We start from the raw sequence: 23,230 nt of genomic DNA on the forward strand, positions 1-23,230 counted from the left end.
GAAACAAATATGTACATGATATTAATTTTAAATTTTCAGTGAATATCTCTCTAGAATTGTATACATCTCTTTGTTATGCTGTTTAGAATTCTTAATTTTCTTTTCTCTTGTGCTGGGGATAGAACCCAGAGCTTTGTGGCAGCTAGGCAAGCACTGCACTGCTTGAGTCATACTCAAGCCACCAACTTTTAAAAACTATTTTGATTTTCAGACATGGTATCATGGCTACCTTTTTCTCTGGCTGACCTAGAACTCATAATCCTCCTGTATCCTCTTCTTGAATAGCTGCCCTTTGGAATTCTTACTCTGGTTATTTTAAGCAATTTTACATTAGTATGTTGTTTGTCCTCTGATAAATTGTTTGGATACATGGTATCTGTTCTAAAATACACATCTGCTCCGTATCCTTTCTGTGCAGACCAGATGGGGTATTTTTTTAAGGCTAAATAAATGTTGATTTATTTCTTGTAACTACTCTACTCTAGAATTTAGCAACCCTTTTTTTTTGGTTTTATATCTTAACAACTGTCTATTCTATGAGATTATAAGCATGATCATACTTAGTATTTTTAGCAGATTTTTTGGTGTGACATTGTTATCCTCATTTCACAGAAGAGAAAACTGAGGTTGAGAAAGTCTCCCATTGCTAACAAAGTGAATAGACCCAGACCTGTGTGTATAAAGGTCTGCTCCTAGCCACTATAAAACATTGTGTTCCAGGATGATTTTTATCTCAGAACTGCTGTCTCACCAAAAGAACTATATTAGGGTAAATTTGAACTGCACTATTTGACAACCTGGTGTTATAGAAAATATTGCAACAGGAATTAAGGAAGAGATAATGCAATTTGAAGAAATCAAATAGTTTGTCAAAGGACCAGCAGAGTATTGACAGCTCCGGTATTAGAAGTTAGAATTTTAGCCACCTGAATTACTAACAAGTTTCATTCATTGGGGTTTTTAATTTTGAATTTGAAGACCTGAATGCTGATGTATTTTGGAACATGAAATAAAGCATTTACTTTGTGTTATATCTGCTTTGTGCAAAAAACCCTGTGTAATAATAAAATTTCCTTTTTTTTTTAATATAGTGGGATGCATCCTGCTTTTATTCTGGAGTTCACCTGTGACTTGGATTCATCACAGTAGCATTTGTTTTTGATCTGTGTTAACTAGAAATCAAGCAAAGACATGAGGAGATTTGTCTACTGCAAGGTGGTTCTAGCCACATCGCTGATGTGGGTGCTTGTTGATGTCTTCCTGCTCTTGTACTTCAGTGAATGTAACAAGTGTGATGACAAGAAGGAGAGGTCCCTGCTGCCTGCACTGAGGGGTGAGTACATATGAAGCAAATAGGTGGTATGCTTGACAAAATATGAAACCTCAAAATGAGAATACTTTTGCCTTACTGAGATAGAAGAGCATGTTGGCAAAACTTTCTGTACATTTAACCATGGAGAAGCTACTTTACTTTTCCAGACCTTTTCTTGTTGAAAGAAACAAGGAGAGCTAGCTAAGATACCTTGTAGTCCCAATCATTCTAGTGATCTGTGCCCATATAAAAAGAACAACTGAGCGAATAAATTGGACAGAGTTTAAAATCTAGGCTACCAGAGGCCCCAAACCTCCAATGACCAAGCACAGAACATAAAAGGGGAGAAACTATTAAGATGAGACAGGTGGTAATCACAGCAAACTGGAGCTGCAGATCACACCCTCACAGATTTCCACAGCAGCTTGAAAAGCCAGTTTTTAACACCAAACACGTCAGTGACCAGGCTCAAGCTTCAGGCCACCAGAGTGTGCATACTATGTTAAGAGCAAATGATAATTTCAAGTATATTATAAAGTCACTTTATCTCAGTTATTTCTTATTTAAGGATCAGTCTCAATGAGGAGATAACGGAATTCTAAAGAAACATACTAATGATGATTTATCAAGTGAAAGCATAGCGATTCACTTTGAAAAATCATTCAGAATAATTTTCCATATGCTTTCTTATATGCTAACATTTATATCAAAAATATATTTATATTTCTGAAATGTTACTGGTAAATGACTGCTTCTAAAATTCTCAAGGGCGCTTACCATAATTTTACTCTTGTTGAACTAACATGAGTTTTCTGTTCACTAATAGTTTTCTGCATATATATGACAAAAGGTAAAGTTGTAGTCACAGTTGAAATGTTTGTGCCTTTTGGAAAGGGGAATCTAAATTACTAAGTTGAGATTTGCATTTATTTCATATATGTAATATGCATTTAATATTATAGATAATTTTGCAGTTTCTTATTAGTCAAAACACTCTAATAAATAAAGAATTTCATTGACACTATTCAGTTGTACAAGTTTAGGGAAATATGTAAGAACCTTTACAAAAACTAATTTTGTTCAGTGCGTATTTTGAATATCTTGGGTTTGCTTTACATTGCAAAAAAGTGTTTTTGATTACTTGTGGAAATTCTGAATATCTTCCTATTTTCAAAATAGGTCTAATCCTTTCGTGATAGTTTTTGATGATTACAAAGAATTAGTAGAAAGTATGTTAGAAGTGACTTAGCCTAGGCTCATGTACGCAGTTTATATGTATTTTCATATCTTTGTTGTACAACTATTCAGGGAGGATAATTTTTTGAGTCCATTGATATTTGATGAATGAACTTGGGATTGATTTGCTGATCTTTAGTGGAAACCCCAGAATAAAGCAGGCTTCTCTACTTCTTTGCTGGAAGCACTTGAACTGCTGCTTGGCTGAAAGTGGAAATGCACTTTGATGGATTGCATCGGTGTGGAATGATCACTTTGTCATTTGTTGAACGGAGACATCTACATGGTCAGAAAAAATACTAAAACCTGAGTCAGCAAAACTACGGCAGTCTTTTCTCCACAAGTACCAAAAACGTATAGCTTTCCCGATTTAGGTTTTTAATACTCAGTCTTAAATCTTAAAATGTGAAATTTAACAATGCCAGGCAAATTATAAACTATGTTGTTTTTATTTGTAGAACTTGTCATAGTCTATTTAGGCTTCTGTAACAATATACAATTTACAGGGTGGATCATCTATAGCAGAAAGTTATTTTTCATGGTTTGGATTCTGAGAAGTCCAAAATTAAGCTACTGGCACATGTGGTGTCTGGAAAAGGCCTATTTTTCATAAAATGCTGTCTTCTTGCTAATTTCAAATGAATGAATGTTGAAGGATTCCTCTGGGAATTAATTTTTCTGCTGGGGAGTGAATTAAGTGCCTCACATGTGCTAGTTAGGTGTTCTCCCACCTGGGACATTTTTATAAATGCCCTAAGCCCTTTCCCCAGGGTTTCATCCTTATGACCTAATCACCTTGCAAAGGCCACACCTCCTAGTACCATTACCCTGGGGATTAGAATTTCAACATGTAGACTTGGGGGGAGCACACAAACTTTCAGCCCCCACACTTCAATGTTGCACATTAATATCACTTACCTTAAAAAATAGAAAATAGGCTTGATAATTTTGTATAATCACTTATTTCAAAATATTACTTTAAGCATTTACAGTATATATTTAAGATAGTTTATATATAACTAGATGATGTTGTGGACAGTGTACTTGACTGAATTTTTAAATTCTAAATATTTTTTAAAAAACAGACTTTTGGCTTAAAAATTGATCTTCTGGGCCCACATGTCTCCATTACTAAAAGACAGGTTTTATACTAGGTGGTTTATAAAATCCCTTATATTTCTTAATTTGCATAATTTTTGAATCCTCACTATTACCATACAATATGAAATAATTTAAGATACCTTAATTTATTCATCAGTTATTTATTAAATATTTACTATGTGCTAAGTTCCAGGGATATAATAGGCTCTCTGTTGTTTGGGATATAAGGGAATTCAGTTCCCTCCCATCATGGATCTTATAGTCAGTAATAAAAAAAATAACCCTCTGTCTCTCTCCCCATACATATGTATATATGTACACAGAGAAATGTGCTGTTAGGTGACACCATCCTCGTGTTGAACATCATGGACTATGCTCACACAAACTAAGATTGCTATGACCTCATGAGGTGATACAATCTTGTAGAAGCAACATTTTTAACGCTCTCCTTTGTTACTGTATATTCAATTAAAATATGTAAATTCAAATAAATGTGGAGTAAGTGAGAAATGAATAGAAAACAAGATAGGTACTAGGATGAGGAAGGATACTCTAAGTGAAGAAAAGTTGACCTTGGGCTTTAGAAAAAACTTCACAGGACTGGTGGTATTAAAGTTGAGGTCTAAGATACAAGAGTATCATTGAAAATTTCAAAGAATTTTCAAAGAAGAAAATGCTGTAATTTCATGGGATGATAAATTTCAGAAGTATCTCCCAGCCTACTTCCAAAGAGAAAACTACAGAGTGGAGATGTGATTATTCAAAGAACTTAAAATTTAGAGTAATTTAAACTGTTGTGTTGTCACAAAGTGGCACAAAGAAAGGCAAATTATCCAGAAGAATAGAGTTAGACCTTACATGTAGACTCACACTGTGGGAACATTCAGTAAACCACAGAAGAATCACAGCACATCAATGGGAAAATGGACTGTTCAATAAGTGGAATGAATAAAGAATAGAATGGCACTGTATGTGAAAAAAGATACAACTGGATGCCTGCCTCATGTCACCAGCCAATATATACTTTGGCTGTACTGTATTATGGACCTAAATGAATCATTAGCAGAAAAAAGTTAAGTATCTATGAAATATCAACTAAAGAAAAATTGTTAAATAACATGAAAACATTGATCATAAAAAATTGATAAATTTGACTGTATTACAATGAGAACATTACTTCATTCAAACACACCTCAAAAAGTAAAAAAAAAGTTACAAATTATAAAGGTATCTTAAGAACACACAACTGAACATTGTTATCAAGTATATATAATGATGATATGTACTATGTATATTTGATACATATATATGTGTATCAAATGTATATAAAATAGTTTTCCTTTTAGCACTAAGAAAAGCCCATGTAACCCAATAAAAATATAAACAGCAGACATGTAGACATTTTATAGGAAAGAACAGACATATGGTAAATGAACTCATGAAGAGAGAATTATTGTAAAACAGAGGAAACAACATATCATTTGTATCCATTCAGTTAATGGCAATGAAAAGTGATAAGACCAATTGTTAGGGTGTATATATTTATACATTTTGTTATAACTTTAATAGCCATTTAGGATTATCTCTAAAACATGAACATTCATAGGTGACCTAACTGCCATGAAAATTTCTTCCATGCATACAAGTATGTTCAGAGCCTTGCTCTTTATTACAATAAAACTTGAAAATAACTCATAGATCCATTAATGAAAAAAACTGATGAATAGATATTGGTGTATCAACGCAAATAAATATTATATAGTAGTAAAAATGAATGAACTGCAGAGACTTTCATCAACATGAATGAATCTTGACTATAAAAGAGTATGTTAACTAATAATGAACAAAATGAGAAAGAATATATGAAAACAATTCCATTTATAATAGCTTCAAAAAATGAAATACTTAGGAATAAACTTAACAAAAGATGTGAATGACCTCTATAAAGAAAACTATAAACCCCTGAAGAAAGAGATTGAGGAAGACTACAGAAAGTGGACAGATCTCCCATGTTCATGGATAGGTAGAATCAACATAGTAAAAATGGCTATACTCCCAAAAGCAATCTACATGTTTAATGCAATTCCCATCAAAATCACAATGACATTCATCAGAGAGATTGAAAAATCTACCCTAAAATTCATTTGGAAACACAAAAGACCACAAATAGCCAAGGAAATACTTAGCAAAAAGAACAATGCTGCAGGTATCACAATAACTGACTTCAAACTATATTACAAAACAATAGCAATAAAAACAGCATGGTACTGGCACAGAAACAGACATGAAGACCAGTGGAACAGAATAGAGGACCCAGATATGAATCCACACAACTATACCCAACTTATTTTTGACAAAGGCGCTAAAAATATGTGGTGGAGAAAAGACAGCCTCTTCAACAAAAACTGTTGGGAAAACTGGTTAACAGTCTGCAAAAAACTGAAATTAGATCTATGTTTATCACCCTGTACTAGTATTATCTCAAAATGGATCAAGGACCTTAATATCAGACTCCAAACTCTAAAGTTGATACAGGAAAGAGTAGGAAATACCTTGGAAATAATAGGTATAGGCAAGGACTTCCTCAATGGAACCCCAGCAGCTCAGCAACTAAGAAAAAGCATAGACAAATGAGACCTTATAAAAGTAAAAAGCTCTGCTCAACAAAAGAAATGGTCTCTAAACTGAAGAGACCACACACAGAGTGGGAGAAAATATTTGCCAACTATACATCAGACAAAGGACTGATAACCAGAATATACAGGGAACTCAAAAAACTAAACTCTCCCAAAATTAATGAACCAATAAAGAAATGGGCAAGTGAACTTAACAGAACTTTCTCAAAAGAAGAAATTCAAATGGCCAAAACATACATGAAAAAATGCTCACCATCTCTAGCCATAAAGGAAATGCTAATCAAAACTATACTAAGATTCCACCTCATCTCTGTTAGAATAGCCATCATCAGCAACACCACCAACAACAGGTGTTGGCAAGAATGTGGAGAAAAAGGAACCCTTATACACTGCTGGTGGGAATGTAAACTAGTACAACCACTCTGGAAAACAATATGGAGGCTTCTTAAAAATCTAAACGTAGATCTGCCCATTTGATCCAGCAATACCACTCTTGGTGATATACCCAAAGGAATGGGACACAGATTACTCCAGAGGTACTTGTACACCCATGTTTATTGGAGCACTATTCACAATAGCCAAGTTATGGAAACAACTAAGATGCCCCACTACTGATGAATGGATGAAGAAAATGTGGTATTTATACACAATGGAATTTTATGAAGCCATGAAGAAGGATGAAATCTTATCATTCACAAGCAAATGGATGGAACTGGAGAACATCATCCTGAGTGAGGTTAGCCAGGCCCAGAAGACCAAAAATCATATGTTCTACCTCATATGCGGAGTTTAGATCAAGGATAAACACAACAAGGGGATAGGACTTTGATTGCATGATAAGGTGAGTGCACACAAGGGAGGTATGAGGATAGGTAGGTAACCCCCCCCCCAAAAAAAAGATAGTATTTGATGTGTTCAGTGCAAAAGAACTAATGGAGAAACTTTAAAGCAACAGAGGCTAATAGGAGAAGGGGACTAGGAACTAGAGAAAAGGTTAGCTTGAGAAGAATCAATTTAGAAAGTAACACATATGTACATGGAAGCAAAACTAGGAATCTTCCTATATAGCTATCCTTACCCCTGGTCCTCCTTATTAATGTTTATACTCTCTCTTCAACAAAATTAGAGATAAGGGCAAAACAGTATCTGCTTGGAAGTGAGGGGATGGGGGTATGAGGGAAGGGATGGGGGGAAAGGCAAGGGGTGGGGGGGAAGGGGCAAGGGAAAGAGGGGAGTAATGACCTAACCATTGTATGCACATATGAATAAAGGAAATTAAAAAAAAGAAACAAAATAAAGTCAGTAAGGATTGACTAGCAAAAAAAAAAAAAGACCCAGAAATTTAAAAAAAATAGTATTTTAAACATAAAAGTATATCCCTCATAGATTACATACAACATAATAAAGATATAACTGGATGCTTGCCTCAGGTCACCAGCATAAAAAGCTAAAAATTAACTGAAGAATAAAAAAATACATTGTAAGAATACATATAGAAGCAAGTCCTTATAAAAAAAGGCAAGTTAGTTATGAATATGCATGGAGGAGGAAGGGCATCCGATCTGGAGAGCATTTTGGTAGGATATGGGGGTGTTTCTAGAACCTTCGATTTGTTTTGGATATGAGTTTATTGTTTAGGTTCCCTTTTCTGAAAATCTAAAGGAAAAAATAAAAGCCATTGAATGGATTTAAAAAGTGAGAAGTGACTGAACAAGTTTAAAAAACAGAGCAGCCAACATGTTCAAATTGTGTGATAGAAGGACAACTGTAGATACAAAGTAGAGAATGGTAGGAGGCTGTCACAGAAATCTTTGTGTCCTGTGTAGGAAGTGATGTCTGCTTGGAGTAGAGTAGTACCAGTGTTGTATGAAAGTTTAGGCAAAGAGTCATTTAAGATACGGCAGCAAAGCTGAGAGCATGGCAGGACCTACCACTTATAGTGTCAATGTTAGTTCTTGAATTTCTTTTTCTCTCTCTTTTTTTTTTGTTTCCTTTATTGTTGTGCTGGGTAGAAATACGTCATGGCATTTGCAAAGGTTGAATTCATCCCTTCCACTTGCTGCCCTTTATTTTCTTCACCCTATCCAGGGAACAGTTTCAACAGGTATCATTTTTGCATTTACATGCATGTGCACACATTTTTTACACTGTATTCTGGTTTTGGGCTTCTTTCATGATACTATTTTATCCAATTTCTAGAGTGAAGGGTCAAGGTAGGAGGAGATAATTTGAGAAGGATGGACATTGAGTTTACTTTGGACATGTTGAATTTGAGACACCTGTCAGGCAAATAAATGGAATTGTTCAGTTGGCAGTTAGCTTCATTATTAAACTTTAAACATCAAACTTAAAAAACAGTTATTTTTATGGTCATTTGTCTTAAGTGAATTACATTTTTATCTTCTTTTTAAAATGAAGTATTTGGAATATAATTGAATCTTTGTTGCTGATTCAGCATCATCATTTTACACATCACTTGTTGAGTGAGTGATGCTGTAGAAATAGATGATTTTAGGAACGTTATGGGAGCATTTAGACTGTTCCAATATTAGAAGCAGACCCATGTGGACTTATTTCTTTTTGGAAGCCTTTTGGTCATATAATATATCTTCAGGAGGGAGTACACTAACTCGTCATTCCATCCTGGGGCCACGTAGAAGTAAAATTGTCTGCAGGATATTTGTAATTCCGACTAGTATGGAATACTAAGTGATGTTTCTCCAAAGGTGGATGAATTAGAATAGATATTTAAGAGGACATAAAAAGTCTACATGATGCTGCAGTGCACCTGCAAACACTCTGGGGAAATTTGAGGGCAAGTGGCAGGTTTGCATGAGCACTGTGCCATGTTGGATTTTAGTCCTGGCTCCCACACTAATGGCTATAGTCCTCAGGGAAGTGAGTCAGTCTTTCTGGACCTCAGTTGTCCTCTGTAACATGAAATTAATATGAATCATTATTTAAAAAATTATTCTATCCTCCAATTTAATGTTTTGGATCTTTGCAATAAAACTATAGAAAATAAGCTATTTTAGTAGCTAGATTTTGATCAATTCATAGGTAATGTTATTGAAATGAGAAATGGTGATATGTAAGTGATTCATTGGGAAAAGATCTGCTCAGAAGCTCCAGAGGGCCTCACAGCATTACTAAGGGCAGCTGGAATTCTCAGGGGACTGAGTCCTGGACATTCCCATAAATACCAAAGTCTGAAGAAGTACAGATCCCTATGTAAAATGGTACATTGTCTGTATATAACTTATATACATCATTATGTGTGTTTTAAACCATCTCTACATTACTTATAATGTGTGATACAATACAAATAATCACAATCAATTTTTAGTGAATGTTGACAATAAAAAAATCTTTACCTTTTTAATACAGATGCATTTTTTTAATATTTTCCATACATCGTTGGTTGATTCTGTAGGTGTATAACCGCAGATATGGAGAGACAATTGTGGTGTTCTGATATTCTAGAAAGAAAGGGAACTTACTTTTCTTTACTTTATCCTGAATCTTAAACATACTGCATAGGAAATGAAATTTGCATTAACCAATAAAAATAATAAGTGCATTAATGATTATTACAACAATTAGTATGATGAAGTACTGGAGAATATTTATAAATATTGACTTAGCTAATTCTCACAAAATAATCTGTGATGTAAGCATTGGTCTTGTTTTATATATGGTAAAACTGGGGTACAATGAGGCTAAGAGGATTTGCCAAAATTATGACAACCAATAGGAGAGGATTTATTTGTTATACTCTAAGTTCACTAAAAAACTCTATCATCAATAAATGTCAGCTTGCATTGGAGTTCAAGTTCTATGCTTTCATTTGGATACTGGTATCGAGGTACATACTCTGAAAGCTCAAGGTGGATGTTTCATCTTTACTCTTTCAAACATCTAGACCCTCTGTTCTCCCTGGCCAATAGGATGTATAAACTTAAGCCAGGAAAATGTTTGACAGGATCATTCTGCTTGCAGAACTTTATAATAGTCATCACCTTGACTGGCATTGTCAGGTTCTGCAGTTAGTCTTCTCCACTCAGGTCCCTTCCATCTCCCTGCCTCTGCTCTGCATTTGGAAATATCAAGGAAATAAAAAGTACTGCTCACCTACAATCTCAATTCAATACCTCCTTATTTCCCTTGGTCCTACTAGAGAGACTAACTGCTTCTTTCTAATAAATCTTAGGAAACAGATACCTTTCTCTCTTGGAGCTTTTTCTGTTGCTTTGTAAGTGATCTTCTTTTAGATATGCACTAATTTATTAGTCAGCCAATATTCATTGTTTGATCAATATTTGGTGTTTCAGGGAAGAATGCCTGTGTGTGAGGGGAGACCAAAGACTAGAGAATTAAAGTATTATAACAGAAAAATTTCCCTGTATTTAAAAATACATATGGCTTCACTCTTTACAGATTGGTAGAAGAGTGTGGTTGGTTAAAACAGTATCATTATTGGAAATTCCCAGTGTAAGTTATGATGATCTCTAGAATTCTCAGGTGATAATACTCATATTCTTACAAAAAGTAAGGGATATAGGCACAGGCAACCTGAGTTAATGATATGCATTTCTTAGATAATTTTCAGTAAATTCTATAGTATTCAGGAATTAATAGTCCTTATAAAATTTTGAACTCTGATGTTTGCTTTTGTCTTTTAATCACTTGTTCACAGCTTTTCCTGACTTTTTAGCTAGTCCACAGAGCCATAGTAATGTCAGGGATAAAAATAAATCCTAAACATGAAAAATTATTAGGTTTACTGTGCTAGGCACTTTATATACATTACTTTAATTAATTAAAAATAGTATTGGGTAAGTACTATTATTATACCCATTTGTAGATAAGAAACTGAAATATATAAAGGTTAATTAAATTCCTTTAAGTCATAAAAATAGAGGAAGAAAGGATTTATAACTTGGTTTGTCAAACTTTTGAGCCATATTTTGAACCACTGTTTCCACAGACTTAGGTGTTCCTGGATTCCTTTGAAACAAAATTGTCCTAACATTTGTGTACTACTTATAGAATAATCACACAAATATGTATATTTCTGGGGAGCATTGAAGGAGAGGGACATTGACTTTAAGTAAAAGGAAAATTTCTCAGAAAATAACATAAGGGAATAAAGGTAATAGTACCTCTGTTAGGCTCATACTGCCATCTTTCAGACTTTACAGTTTTGCATTTATTGAGTTTCTACAGAATACTGATTAATTTAGGTTGCAATTTTCCACAGAATCTACCTTTGGAGCCAAACCTCCTAGGTCTTAGAAAGGCTAGTTAAAAATAAAAAAAAAATAAGGTACTGTTATTTTTAAAGATTAAAAGGAATAATTGGTAATAACATTTTATTCATTCATTATTTGAAGTATTTGCCTAGGCTGTATGTAAGTGTACAGAGTTTAATCAAATACATTATCTTCAAGAATTGCAAGTCTAGTGGAGACATGATTATATGTATGTAATATATATATATATATATATATATATATATATATATATATATAAAACAAAATAGGAAATGGTGGTTGTTGCAAGAGAGATACAAAACAAACTACTGTGAGAATTAAGAGACTCTGAAATATACAAGATTGAGAGAGAGGAGATCATAGGAGGAAATAAAGTGCTTAGTAGAGCACTGTTGCCTTTCCAAAGACAAGGATTTAAGAAATCAGTAAATTTGTTGATTGGAACAGAATCAGATATGAAAGGAATTTCTAGGTTTTAGGTTGAACATTAGGATAAATGCAGATTTTAAAGGACTTTGAGTGCTGAAGAAAGGTATTTTAACAAGTGACAGTGGAGTTATTGACAGTTCCTGGAAAATTAAATCTAGGAGAATGCAATTATATATGCAAAACAATAAATAGCACTGGCATTTTTTGCCTTTCTTTAAATAAAGACTTAGCCACTAAATTTTTATTTTTTAATCAGAACTACTCAAATTAGATGTTAACTAAACAGGATATTGTCATTTAACTTGTTCTTTTTGCAAGTTAATGAGTATGGACAAGAAAGATTTCCTTTTTTAAATTTGAATCAGATATTGTTAAAGAAGGTATCCAAGTCCAATTCATCAAAATGTATATATTACATATGTGCATTTTGTATATCAATTATGCCTCTATGAAGCATTAATAGGTAATTATTCAAAATTTTGTTTAATATCAGATGAGTTCAGATCATTCAATGAACATTACTTGAGATCTGATTTGTGTCAGAGCTGGAGACAGAAAGATAAAGAAGACATTCTTGTTTTCATGTTCAGCAAGAAAGAGAAGAATTCTTTTTTTATATATATATTTCTTTTATTCATATGTGCATACAATGTTTGGGTCATTTCTCCCCCCGTCCCCCTTTCCCCCGCCTCCTCCCTCTCCTCCCCTCCCTTCAAGCAGAAACTGTTTTGCCCTTATCTCTAATTTTGTTGAAGAGAGAGTATAAACATTACTAAGGAGGACCAGGAGTTTTTGCTAGTTGAGATAAGGATAGCTATACAGCGAGATTCCTTGCATTGCTTTCTTGTACATATGTGTTACATTCTAAATTGATTCTTCTCGAACTAGCCTTTTCTCTAGTTCCTGGTCCACTTCTCCTATTGGCCTCTGTTGCTTTAAAGTTTCTCAATTAGTTCCTTTGCATTGGGGACATCAAATGCTTTCTTGTTTTTTGTTTTTCTTACCAGTCCTTATACCTTCTTTGTGTGCTCTCGCCTATTCATGTGATCAAAGGCCCAGACCCCTTGTTGTGTTCACCCTTGATCTAAAGTCCACATATGAGGGAGAACATACGATTTTTGGTCTTCTGGGCCTGGCTAACCTCACTCAGAATTATGTTCTCTAGTTCCATCCATTTACTTGCGAATGATAAGATTTCAGAATTATATGAATGAAACATCAGCATATCAATGCTATGCTTTCAAGGAGAGACAGAATATATGACATAAGGAAAACAAAAATCAATAGATGCTGTTTGTTCTGGGAAAATAAATAATTTTCAATTCTGTAAAGACTGGGGTTTACTAAATAGAATGGGATGAAACTACCAAATGGCCCACCACTAAAATGGGAATGAATACATTTTATTTCTACACATGAGAAAACATTATCATAAAAGGGCTCTGTTGTAGCAAAGACAACTTAGACAACTGGCTAAGGTAGAATTTTACTAGTTTTTCCCATTGTCATCTTCATCTCCTAAGACAATATCTAGCTTATAGTGGGTGCTTAATAATTATTAATGAATGTATGATGAGCTTGGCACTTTTATGTGTTTTCATGATGGCAGTGTTATGTTCACAATTTAAAAACCTGAAATAAATTAATTACTGTTGCTAAAACAGGCTTTAAAATTATTGAGATTGTACAATTGGCCCAAATTTTGAATATTTAAAATATATTTTATTGGCCCATACGTTTGAGTTACAGTCAAAATTTAACGAATGTGTATCTTTGGGACTATCTTTTTTTCCTCCCATAATTTCCTTGTGTTGCACTGTATATATTGTCTGTATGCTACAGAGGCTTAGATAAGGTTATTGCATATTGACCTTGTAGTAGTGCTATCAGTGAGGAGAACTCCAGATGCAATAGCATATCATGTGGGATATGTGGGATCAATCAATACACAGAGGATACAGCAGGAGAATTTATGAAAGTTGTACTGGGAGACTTTGAAAAAAGATGTGTATAGCTAATAGATGTCATTCATCCATAAGAAGAAAACAGAAAAAAATGTACATGATGGAAAATAAATATAAGAAAATAATAATCTAAAGCTTTAAGAGTGAAAAATCCAATCTTATATCTTATAAGGTATACGGGAATAAGGAATAAAGTGATATCCTTATAAAATAGGTTTCATTACTAGTGAATAAGTAGAATTCTATATAAATACAGCTTTGGGAATAATGAAAGAATATTATTTTAATGAACTTCATTGAGGTGTATGTTAAAATGCTCTCATTTTAAGTGTACATTTTGATGCATTTTTGACAATGGTTACTGGTTCAACTCAAAATCATGATCAATCCTCCCACTCCCTGACCCCCAGGCAAAGAGTTCCTGTATATCTTTATTTATTCAATACTGATCTGTTTTTTGTGACTATTAGTTTTGCCCATTCCAGAAAATCTGATGAATGGAACAGTATGCCAACAACTCTTTTGAGTCTGATGCTGAGAAGTATCCTACTACATAATGTCTTAGTCCATTTTGTGCTGCTATAACAGAATACCCCAGACGAGGCAATTTATAAAGAATGGGAAATTTAGTTTCCAAGGTTTGAAAGTCCAACTTCAAGGCACTGTTAAGTAGGTCTCTGGTTCCAAAAAGGACACTTTGTTGCTTTGTCCTCCTAAGGGCAGGGCCCTTGTTATCTTCACATGGCAGAAGGACATGGGAGAGAATTCACTCCCATAACCCCTTTTATAGCAACTTAATCCATTCAGCAGGGCTCCCCAAAAGCTCCTCTTCCTAGTACCTTCACAGTGGGCATCAAGTTTCCATCAAACCAAATTGAGGATAGATTCAGACCACGGCAAATGGATAGATTACAATTTGTTTATCTTTTCTTTTGGGGGTTGTTTCTGTCTCTTCACAATTGTGAATAAAAACTGCACATTCATGCACAAGTCTTCCTGTGGACGTCTGCTTTCACGATGCTTGGGAAAAGACCAAGGTGTAGAAGTGCTGTATCACATGCTAAGTGTGTGTTTAATTTTGTGAGATTCTGCCTGCCTGTTTTCCCAAGTTGTTAGACTTTTCTGTTCCCTTCAGCAGTAGAAAACATCTCCATTCTTGCCCATGCGTCGTGGCCTGCCTGCTAAGTTACACCCGAGTTACTGAGTTTGTAGAGATACCTCATTGTGATTTTAACTTGCATTTTTGGTAGCGAAAGAGTATTGCCTATCATTTTGTGTGTTTTATGAATTGTCGATACACTTTTTGCCTGCTTTTAAATTGAGTTGTTTGTGGCTTGTCTTTTTTTTTTTTTTAATTATGGCTTTGAAAGAGCAGAGGATTTTCAATCTAATATTGTTATTTTTTTCTTTTGTGCTTCTTTTTGTATCCTGTCTAAGAAATCTTTGCCTGTGTTAAGGCTATAAAAATGTCTTCCCTGTAATTTAAAATACATGATTTTAGCTTTGAAGATTTAATTCTTTCTTTGGTGTGAGGAGGGACAAGAAATTTTCTTCCAAAATAAAATACTAGTTGTTACAGAAGTGTGTGTTCCTTGAAGATGAGATGTGAATTTTAAAACAACATTTTCTTGTAATATTACTCAATATATATCAGTTTGTATTGCTTTTATGAATGATTTTATCATAAACATTCAAGTTTACTTTCTAGAATTCATTGCATGCCATACATAATTATTGTAAAAAACTTTTAAATAATTTGACAAAATTTGTAAGATAGGCAAAGATTTCTGCCTAAATTTTCTTTAGGCATAGCATTTGGAGAACAATGAAAAATGTAACCTGATTTATTGAGTTCCTTTTAAAAGGGTAATTCAGGTTTTTTTCTGATAATAAAATAAACAAATATTCATTGTAGAAAAAATTAAAATAATAAAAAATAAAGAAGAAAAATAACTGAAAATTCCACTAAGAAATTGACCTTACACTAAATTACAATTTTTAACTTTTTCGATTGATATAACATAAGCATTTTGTCTAGCATGAAATATTATTTTAAAATATGATTTTAATGAGCATGTATTTTATCATATGTCCATATAATAATTTTTCATAAGTGTTTGTTATTAACTTTTTTATATCCCTATACATTTTAATTAATTATTTTAATTTGGATAGTCACTTATGACATCTATTGAAGCACCTTTTCTCTCATTACTAATTTGTGATGTTAAAATTAATAGGAAGAAATATTAACTCAAAATGGATCGAGGATCTTAATATCAGACCCCAAACTCTAAAGTTGATACAGGAAAGAGTAGGAACTACTCTGGAGTTAGTAGGTATACGTAAGAACTTTCTCAACGAAACCCCAGCAGCACAGCAACTAAGAGATAGCATAGATAAATGGGACCTCATAAAACTAAAAAGCTTCTGTTCATCAAAAGAAACGGTCTCTAAACTGAAGAGAACACCCACAGAGTGGGAGAAAATATTTGCTAGCTACATACACATCAGACAAAGGACTGATAACCAGAATATTTAGGGAGCTTAAAAAACTAAATTCTCCCAAAACTAATGAACCAATAAAGAAATGGGCAAGTGAACTAAACAGAACTTTCTCAAAAGAAGAAATTCAAATGGCCAAAAAACACATGAAAAGATGCTCACTATCTCTAGCAATAAAGGAAATGCAAGTTAAAACCACACTAAGATTCCACCTCACCCCTGTTAGAATAGCCATCATCAGCAACACCACCAACAACAGGTGTTGGCGAGGATGCGGGGAAAAAGGAACCCTCTTACACTGTTGGTGGGAATGTAAACTAGCACAACTATTCTGGAAAAAAATTTGGAGGCTACTTAAAAAGCTAAACATTGATCTACCATATGATCCAGCAATAGCACTCTTGGGGATATACCCAAAAGACTGTGCCCCACCACTGAGGAATGGATTAAGAAAATGTGGTATCTATACACAATGGAATTTTATGCAGCCATGAAGAAGAACGAAATGTTATCATTCGCTGGTAAATGGATGGAATTGGAGAACATCATTCTGAGTGAGGTTAGCCTGACCCAAAAGACCAAAAATCGTATGTTCTCCCTCATATGCGGACATTAGATCAAGGGCAAACACAAGGGGACTGGACTTTGAGCACATGATAAAAGCGAGAGCACACAAGGGAGGGGTGAGGATAGATAAGACACCTAAAAAATTAGCTAGCATTTGTTGCCCTTAACGCAGAGAAACTAAAGCAGATACCTTAAAAGCAACTGAGGCCAATAGGAAAAGCAACTAGAGAAAAGATTAGATCAAAAAGAATTAACCTAGAAGGTAACACACACGCACAGGAAATTAATGTGAGTCAACTCCCTGTTTGGCTATCCTTATCTCAACCAACAAAAACAGTTGTTCCTTCCTGTTATTGCTTATATTCTCTCTTCAACAAAATTAAAGATAAGGACAAAATAGTTTCTGCTGGGTATTGAGGGGGTGGGGAGGAGAGGGAGGGCGTGGTGTGGGTGGTAAGGGTGGGGGTGGGGCAGGAGGGAGAAATGACACAAGCCTTGTACGCACATACGAATAATAAAACAATAAAAAATAAATAAAATAAAATAAAATATTTAAAAAAACACAAAAAAATTAATATAGGTAGAAAATCTTTTATTATATGAGGGTCTGTGTAATGGCTATTTGATGGTATTTATTTTTCTTGTAAATCATATTACAGAGATCTGCTTTTGGTTTTGTGACTTTATATTACAGCATCAAATACCTGATAGGTTGTAGACAGATCTAGGCTGGAGAATGATTATCTTGACTGTGCTCCTTTCAGTGTTTTCCACTATCACTGTTATAGACCTAGTTTATAAAATGAGAAATTTGGTATGGATCTACAAATTTTAATTTTTTTCCCACAAAAAAAGAATAGAAAGTATTGTGTTGTCACTGAAGCTCACCATATTTTAAATAAGAACAGGTCATGGAAATACACCACAATCTTTGCATAAAATATACCTGCATTATTATTATAACCAGGATCCATTATCATTTTTATTTCATTCCTTTTGGAAACACATGTACACATATTTTCTTCTTGGTCTATCATGTTGATCCTAGTGGTGCAATGAGTGAGGATATTGGAGATAAAATAGTACAGTTGAAAGAATACTGGTGCTGGTCTTGGAAGATCCAGATTTTATCATGGCTATGGCTTTCACTAGAAGTCTGTACCTGAAGGTATTAGTTAAAAAAATAAAATTTTGTTTCTCTCATTAAAGACTCTTTTAAAGTATTGTTCTCATTAGAAATCACTTAAATATAATATGTGATTACCCATTTGGAATATTTATATTCCTCTGAGTTACAATATTAAATCATTTCTTAATATAGAAAAATATAAGAAATTTGATTTATTTATTTGTGTTTCTAATAGGGATCATACTTTACTTCACCATTATATCCTCCTTTAGTTGTCTGAATTTGTATTTTGGACATCTATCTGCATTATTAAATGTTCTTAAAATCTGGTTCCACTTATTCCATATAATATGTAAGCCAGTCGAACCAGGTTTTAAGAATGGTCAATAATGCAGATACATACTATGCTTAAATCATTCCTGCATGATTTTAGAAGAGGAAATAAAAAGTTGAAAATCTTTATTAATTCTTCATTTATAACTGTATTCATTGCTATATGGTATGGTTCTATTGTGTTTTTCTCTGAAGTAATTTCTGAGTTATAATTGATTTCATTATTAATGTGTCTAGTTTGGGCTTGCCTAATTCTAGTTATTTTGTATCATGTGGAATAGGAGCTGGGCCTTCAAATATAAATTCCTGGAGGTGAGAAATTATTCTTGAGGAAATTGGCAGTCTTGTTGAATTAGAAAGACTGTATGCATTGTTGTCAGCATCTTCACAATAGAACTTTTACTTCTTAAAAATCTACTGTACGCGGAGCACAGAACACAAAGCACCATTTCATCTTCACACATCTCTTTGGAGAAATTAAGAATTTCTCTTGACAAAATTTTCTATAAGCCTGGTTTCTGAATTTACTCTACATATTCTGTCTTAAAATTACACAGGGTCATTCAACCATGGTTTAATCAAAAATGCTTTTGTGAAGACCTTTTGGGGCTTCCATACTGCTAAGTCTAAGGTCCAGTTCCCAAACTATTTTAGTTGTCAGTGACACATGAAACAGGTAATCATTTTCATCTCCTGTAACACTGTTATTACACTGTTTTAGGTGTTACTGTGCTCTCCTGGTTTTCCTTTTCACTAACTATTCCTTCCCAAGTTCCTTTGTAGAATCCCTCTTTGTCTTACCCCCTCTTCACTTCAGCTCCTAATGTTGAAACAACCCAGGAAATGGGATTTGGTCTAACACTTGTTCAACATTTTTTATTTATGCCTTCAGTGATTTCATTTAATCCAATCTCATCCCTTTATACACCAAGTTATGATTTTAAAATTTCTAAACATATATATACACACACACACATACATATGTATATGTGTATATATATATATATTTCTCTCCAATTGTTAAGACATCATGACTAAGGTTTAAAAGATGTTTCTTTGTGGATTATAAGAAACATGTCAAAGTTATCAGATCTAAAATTGATCTTCCACTAAATGAGACAGGGACACCAGTAGTCTTCCCTTTCTCAATTTGTAAAAGCCTTCTCTCTCTCCAAGTGCTTGAGTCAAAAATATTAGTCATCCTTAACCTTTTCTCTCTTGCTGCACATTTGCAAATCATGTTTTTTCTCTCTTCTAAATATATTAAAAAAGTCAAACTTAAATCAGATCATGCCACTTCAAACTTCTTTGCTGGCTTCTTAATACTCAAAGTAAAAACTGAAGTCCTTCTAATGATATAACCAGTTCTGGAGCAGGTACTCTGGAGTCATGTCTCATTTTGTTATTCACCTCTTACTCACTACACCGTAATTACACTGGCTTCCTTGATTTTCCTGGGATACACTAGGCATCTTTCTCCCTCAGGGACTTTTGCCTTGCGGGCTTTTCTGTGGATAATATTCTCTCTCCAGTTTTGTGTGTGTGTATGTGTGTGTGTGGCTATCTTATATGTCTAAGCTCATTTCTTTCAGGCATTATCTCAAATGTTACTAACTCAGTATGCTCTCATATGCACACTATTTGAAAATGTACATTATTCCTCTTGTCTTTCCTTCTTTTCTTCTCTGTTGTTTACTATTATATATTTTACTATCTGAAACTATTTAATGCTTTATTTGTTTACATTTTTTTCTTTTCTGTCACATGCCTGAAACAATTACATTTCTATTTATTTTACTGCTTATATCCCCTGTGCTTATGATACCGCACTGGATTGTTGTTCACCAAATTCGTGTCCTGGTGAAGTTGATTATTGAAGGCACTGGTCAAGTAGTTAAGAGTTAAGGTAAATTTATGCCACAGACCAGGAGTTAAGAGTAAAGCAAGCACAAAGTTTATTGAAAAGATAGGAGAGCACCCTGATGGAATCTTGGAACCTCAGAAAGTAATTGTCTTTGGAAATAATGCCTTTACAGATACAATTAGGCAAGGATTGAGATGAGATCATAGTAGATTAAGGTAAACCTTAATTTCAGTGACTGTTAGTTAAGGACTCACTCCTAGAGCATTTGGAGGGTGCATGGTCATACTGACACTTGTTTGGCTTCCTGGCTTTTAGGAAAGAGAGAATAAATTTCTGTTGTTTTTAGCTACCAGTCTTGTGGCATTTTGTTATGGTAGCCCTAGCAAACTAATGCAACTGCTAGTAACCATTTTTCAAATGATTCATAGTCATCAAAATACAGGAAGAGTGAAGACATGGCTTGTCCTATATCACAAAGTGATTCAGTCAGGATATTTTATTCATGGTTCAAGATGCATTCACAAGTCCACTTCTGTGTTATAACTTAATATAAGTATAAAAGAGTTTATTTTGTAATTACATAAGACTACTAATATATTTTAATGACTCACCTATATTAGAAAAAAGTAAAGAAATAATGGGAGAGCGAGAGCACACAAGGAAGGGGTGAGGATAGGTAAGACACCTAAAAAATTAGCTAGCATTTGTTGCCCTCAACGCAGAGAAACTAAAGCAGATACCTTAAAGCAACTGAGGCCAATAGGAAAAGGGGAACAGGTACTAGAGAAAAGGTTAGATCAAAAAGAATTAACCTAGAAGGTAACACCCACGCACAGGAAATCAATGTGAGTCAATGCCCTGTATAGCTATCCTTATCTCAACCAGCAAAAACCCTTGTTCCTTCCTATTATTGCTTATACTCTCTCTACAACAAAATTAGAAATAAGGGCAAAATAGTTTCTGCTGGGTATTGAGGGAGGGGGAGAGGGAGGGGGCGAAGTGGGTGGTAAGGGAGGGGGTGGGGGCAGGGGGGAGAAATGAACCAAGCCTTGTATGCACATATGAATAATAAAAGAAAAATGAAAAAAAAAAGAAATAATGGGAACATCTAAATGTTTGCTGACTTATGTAAGTGGACTATTCATTGTTATTTTGTAATGTAAAATTCTCACTTCTCATGACTAAAGTAGCTACAAATGAGCTTGAAGCTATGTCATAATATGTGCATGTAACTATATTATGCACAGAGTGAAGCATAAATTTTGTTCACTCAGGAAAACTAAGTGGCCTCATTCATAGAATTCATGTAACACTTCAGAGTTAATATCCATATGTGAAGAACAATTTAAAGGTAGCCATTGAGTTTGAGAGCTCGTAGCAGTCTTCAAAAAACCACTTGGCCTAATTTCAAACTTCTAAAATTCTTAATAACATAAGACATATTCTCAGATAAAATCTTGTCTAAATACAATGTATCTATTGATAAAATATCTTTTCTCTATCTAGAGATCATGTAGATGATTTTTTTTGTAAAGAGGGATTAGTGATCTATAGGCTATTTTTTTCTAACAAGGAAAGGGAGATCCAAGGAGAGTGCATTGGTTATCAAAGTTAGACAAGTAGTGGGACCAAGCAAAACTGGAAATCCTTGAGGATTCTGACCTAATGCTCTGCTTAGGAATTATAGTGACTGTGAAAGGGACTGAAACTTCCCTTTCCTGCTTTATCACTTCCTGAGGTAGTTTTTATTTCTCTTTCCTTTTCTGTGGTATTGGAGTTTGAATGGAGGGCTTCACACTTACTAGGCAGCTGCTATATCTCTTGAGCAATGCTCCTCATTCCTTTTGCTTTAGCTATTTTCAGACACCATATCATGTTTTTGTCCAGGGATGGCCTGGACCATTAGCCTCCTGCCTTTGCCTCCTACATAGTTGGGATTATAGGTTTGTACTGCTATGTCTGGCTTATTGGTTGAGATGAGGGGATCTCACTAACTTTTGCTTGGGCTGTTCTCAAACTGATCTCTGCCTTACAACTAGCTGGAATTATAGGCATGAACCATAACACCTTGCCCTTCATGAGTTTTATAATGTATTTTTACTAAAATGTGTCACTATCAATTAGAGACCCAATATTATTAAGAGATATTGCTGTTAACAAAACTTTACCCTGAATCTACTTTTTATGTTTTGACCAAACAGTTTTTATTAGGTTATATTTCTTGTGCAAGAGGGATTCATTGTGACAGTTCTAAATGGGCTTACAGCGAGGGCTCAGCCTTTGGGAGATCCCTCCATGTATATGGGAGCTTTACTACTGCTTCTCCTCTCTGCTTAAATAAAACTCTGCTCTTTTGCTTACAATAAATAAATAAATAAATAGGCTTACATTGTACATTGATTAAATTGCCTCCACCATCTCTCCCTCTCCACCTCCCCCCTGCCCTACTTCAACTATTTGCAAATGGTTTCTTTGTTCTATTTTGGATATGAAGTCCATCAACCATATTTCCTCACCATTATCTCCTTCATTTATCCTCTCCCCTCCTATAAGTATCCCATACACTGTACCTACTTTATAAGCTTGTCTTTTGTTATTAATTTCTAATCAATGTTCAAAGGGATTTCTTTCTTTTTATTTTATTCATTTATTCACATGTGCATACATTGTTTGGGTCATTTCTCCCCCCTGCCCCCTGCCCCCGTCCCTCTTTCCCCCACCCTCCTAGCTTCTAGGCAGAACCTGTTCTGCCCTTTTCTCCAATTTTGTTGAAGAGAAAACATAAGCAATAAAAAAGACAAAGCATTTTTGCTAGTTGAGATAAGGGTAGCTATACAGAGAGAGGCCTAACATTGCTTCCATGCACATGTGTTTTACAACC

The 23,230-nt window shown here is 34.3% G+C and overlaps 1 protein-coding gene across 3 annotated transcripts in view; it reads left to right on the forward strand.

The window, feature by feature from the left end:
• The window catches only part of Galnt13 (polypeptide N-acetylgalactosaminyltransferase 13), a 522,920-nt gene that overhangs the window by 48,952 nt on the left and 450,738 nt on the right, over window positions 1-23,230 (forward strand). For 2 of the 3 annotated variants that reach the window (XM_074070810.1, XM_074070809.1), the window contains exon 3: window positions 1,092-1,333. In XM_074070810.1, coding sequence (XP_073926911.1) covers window positions 1,192-1,333 — 142 coding nt within the window. In that variant the 5' untranslated portion in view covers window positions 1,092-1,191. Of the gene's footprint in view, window positions 1-1,091; window positions 1,334-23,230 lie in introns of those variants that run through there. The other variant, XM_074070811.1, reaches the window with a different exon arrangement.

The sequence above is a fragment of the Castor canadensis genome, chromosome 4, assembly GCF_047511655.1.
Source record: "Castor canadensis chromosome 4, mCasCan1.hap1v2, whole genome shotgun sequence".
Lineage (NCBI taxonomy): Eukaryota > Metazoa > Chordata > Mammalia > Rodentia > Castoridae > Castor > Castor canadensis.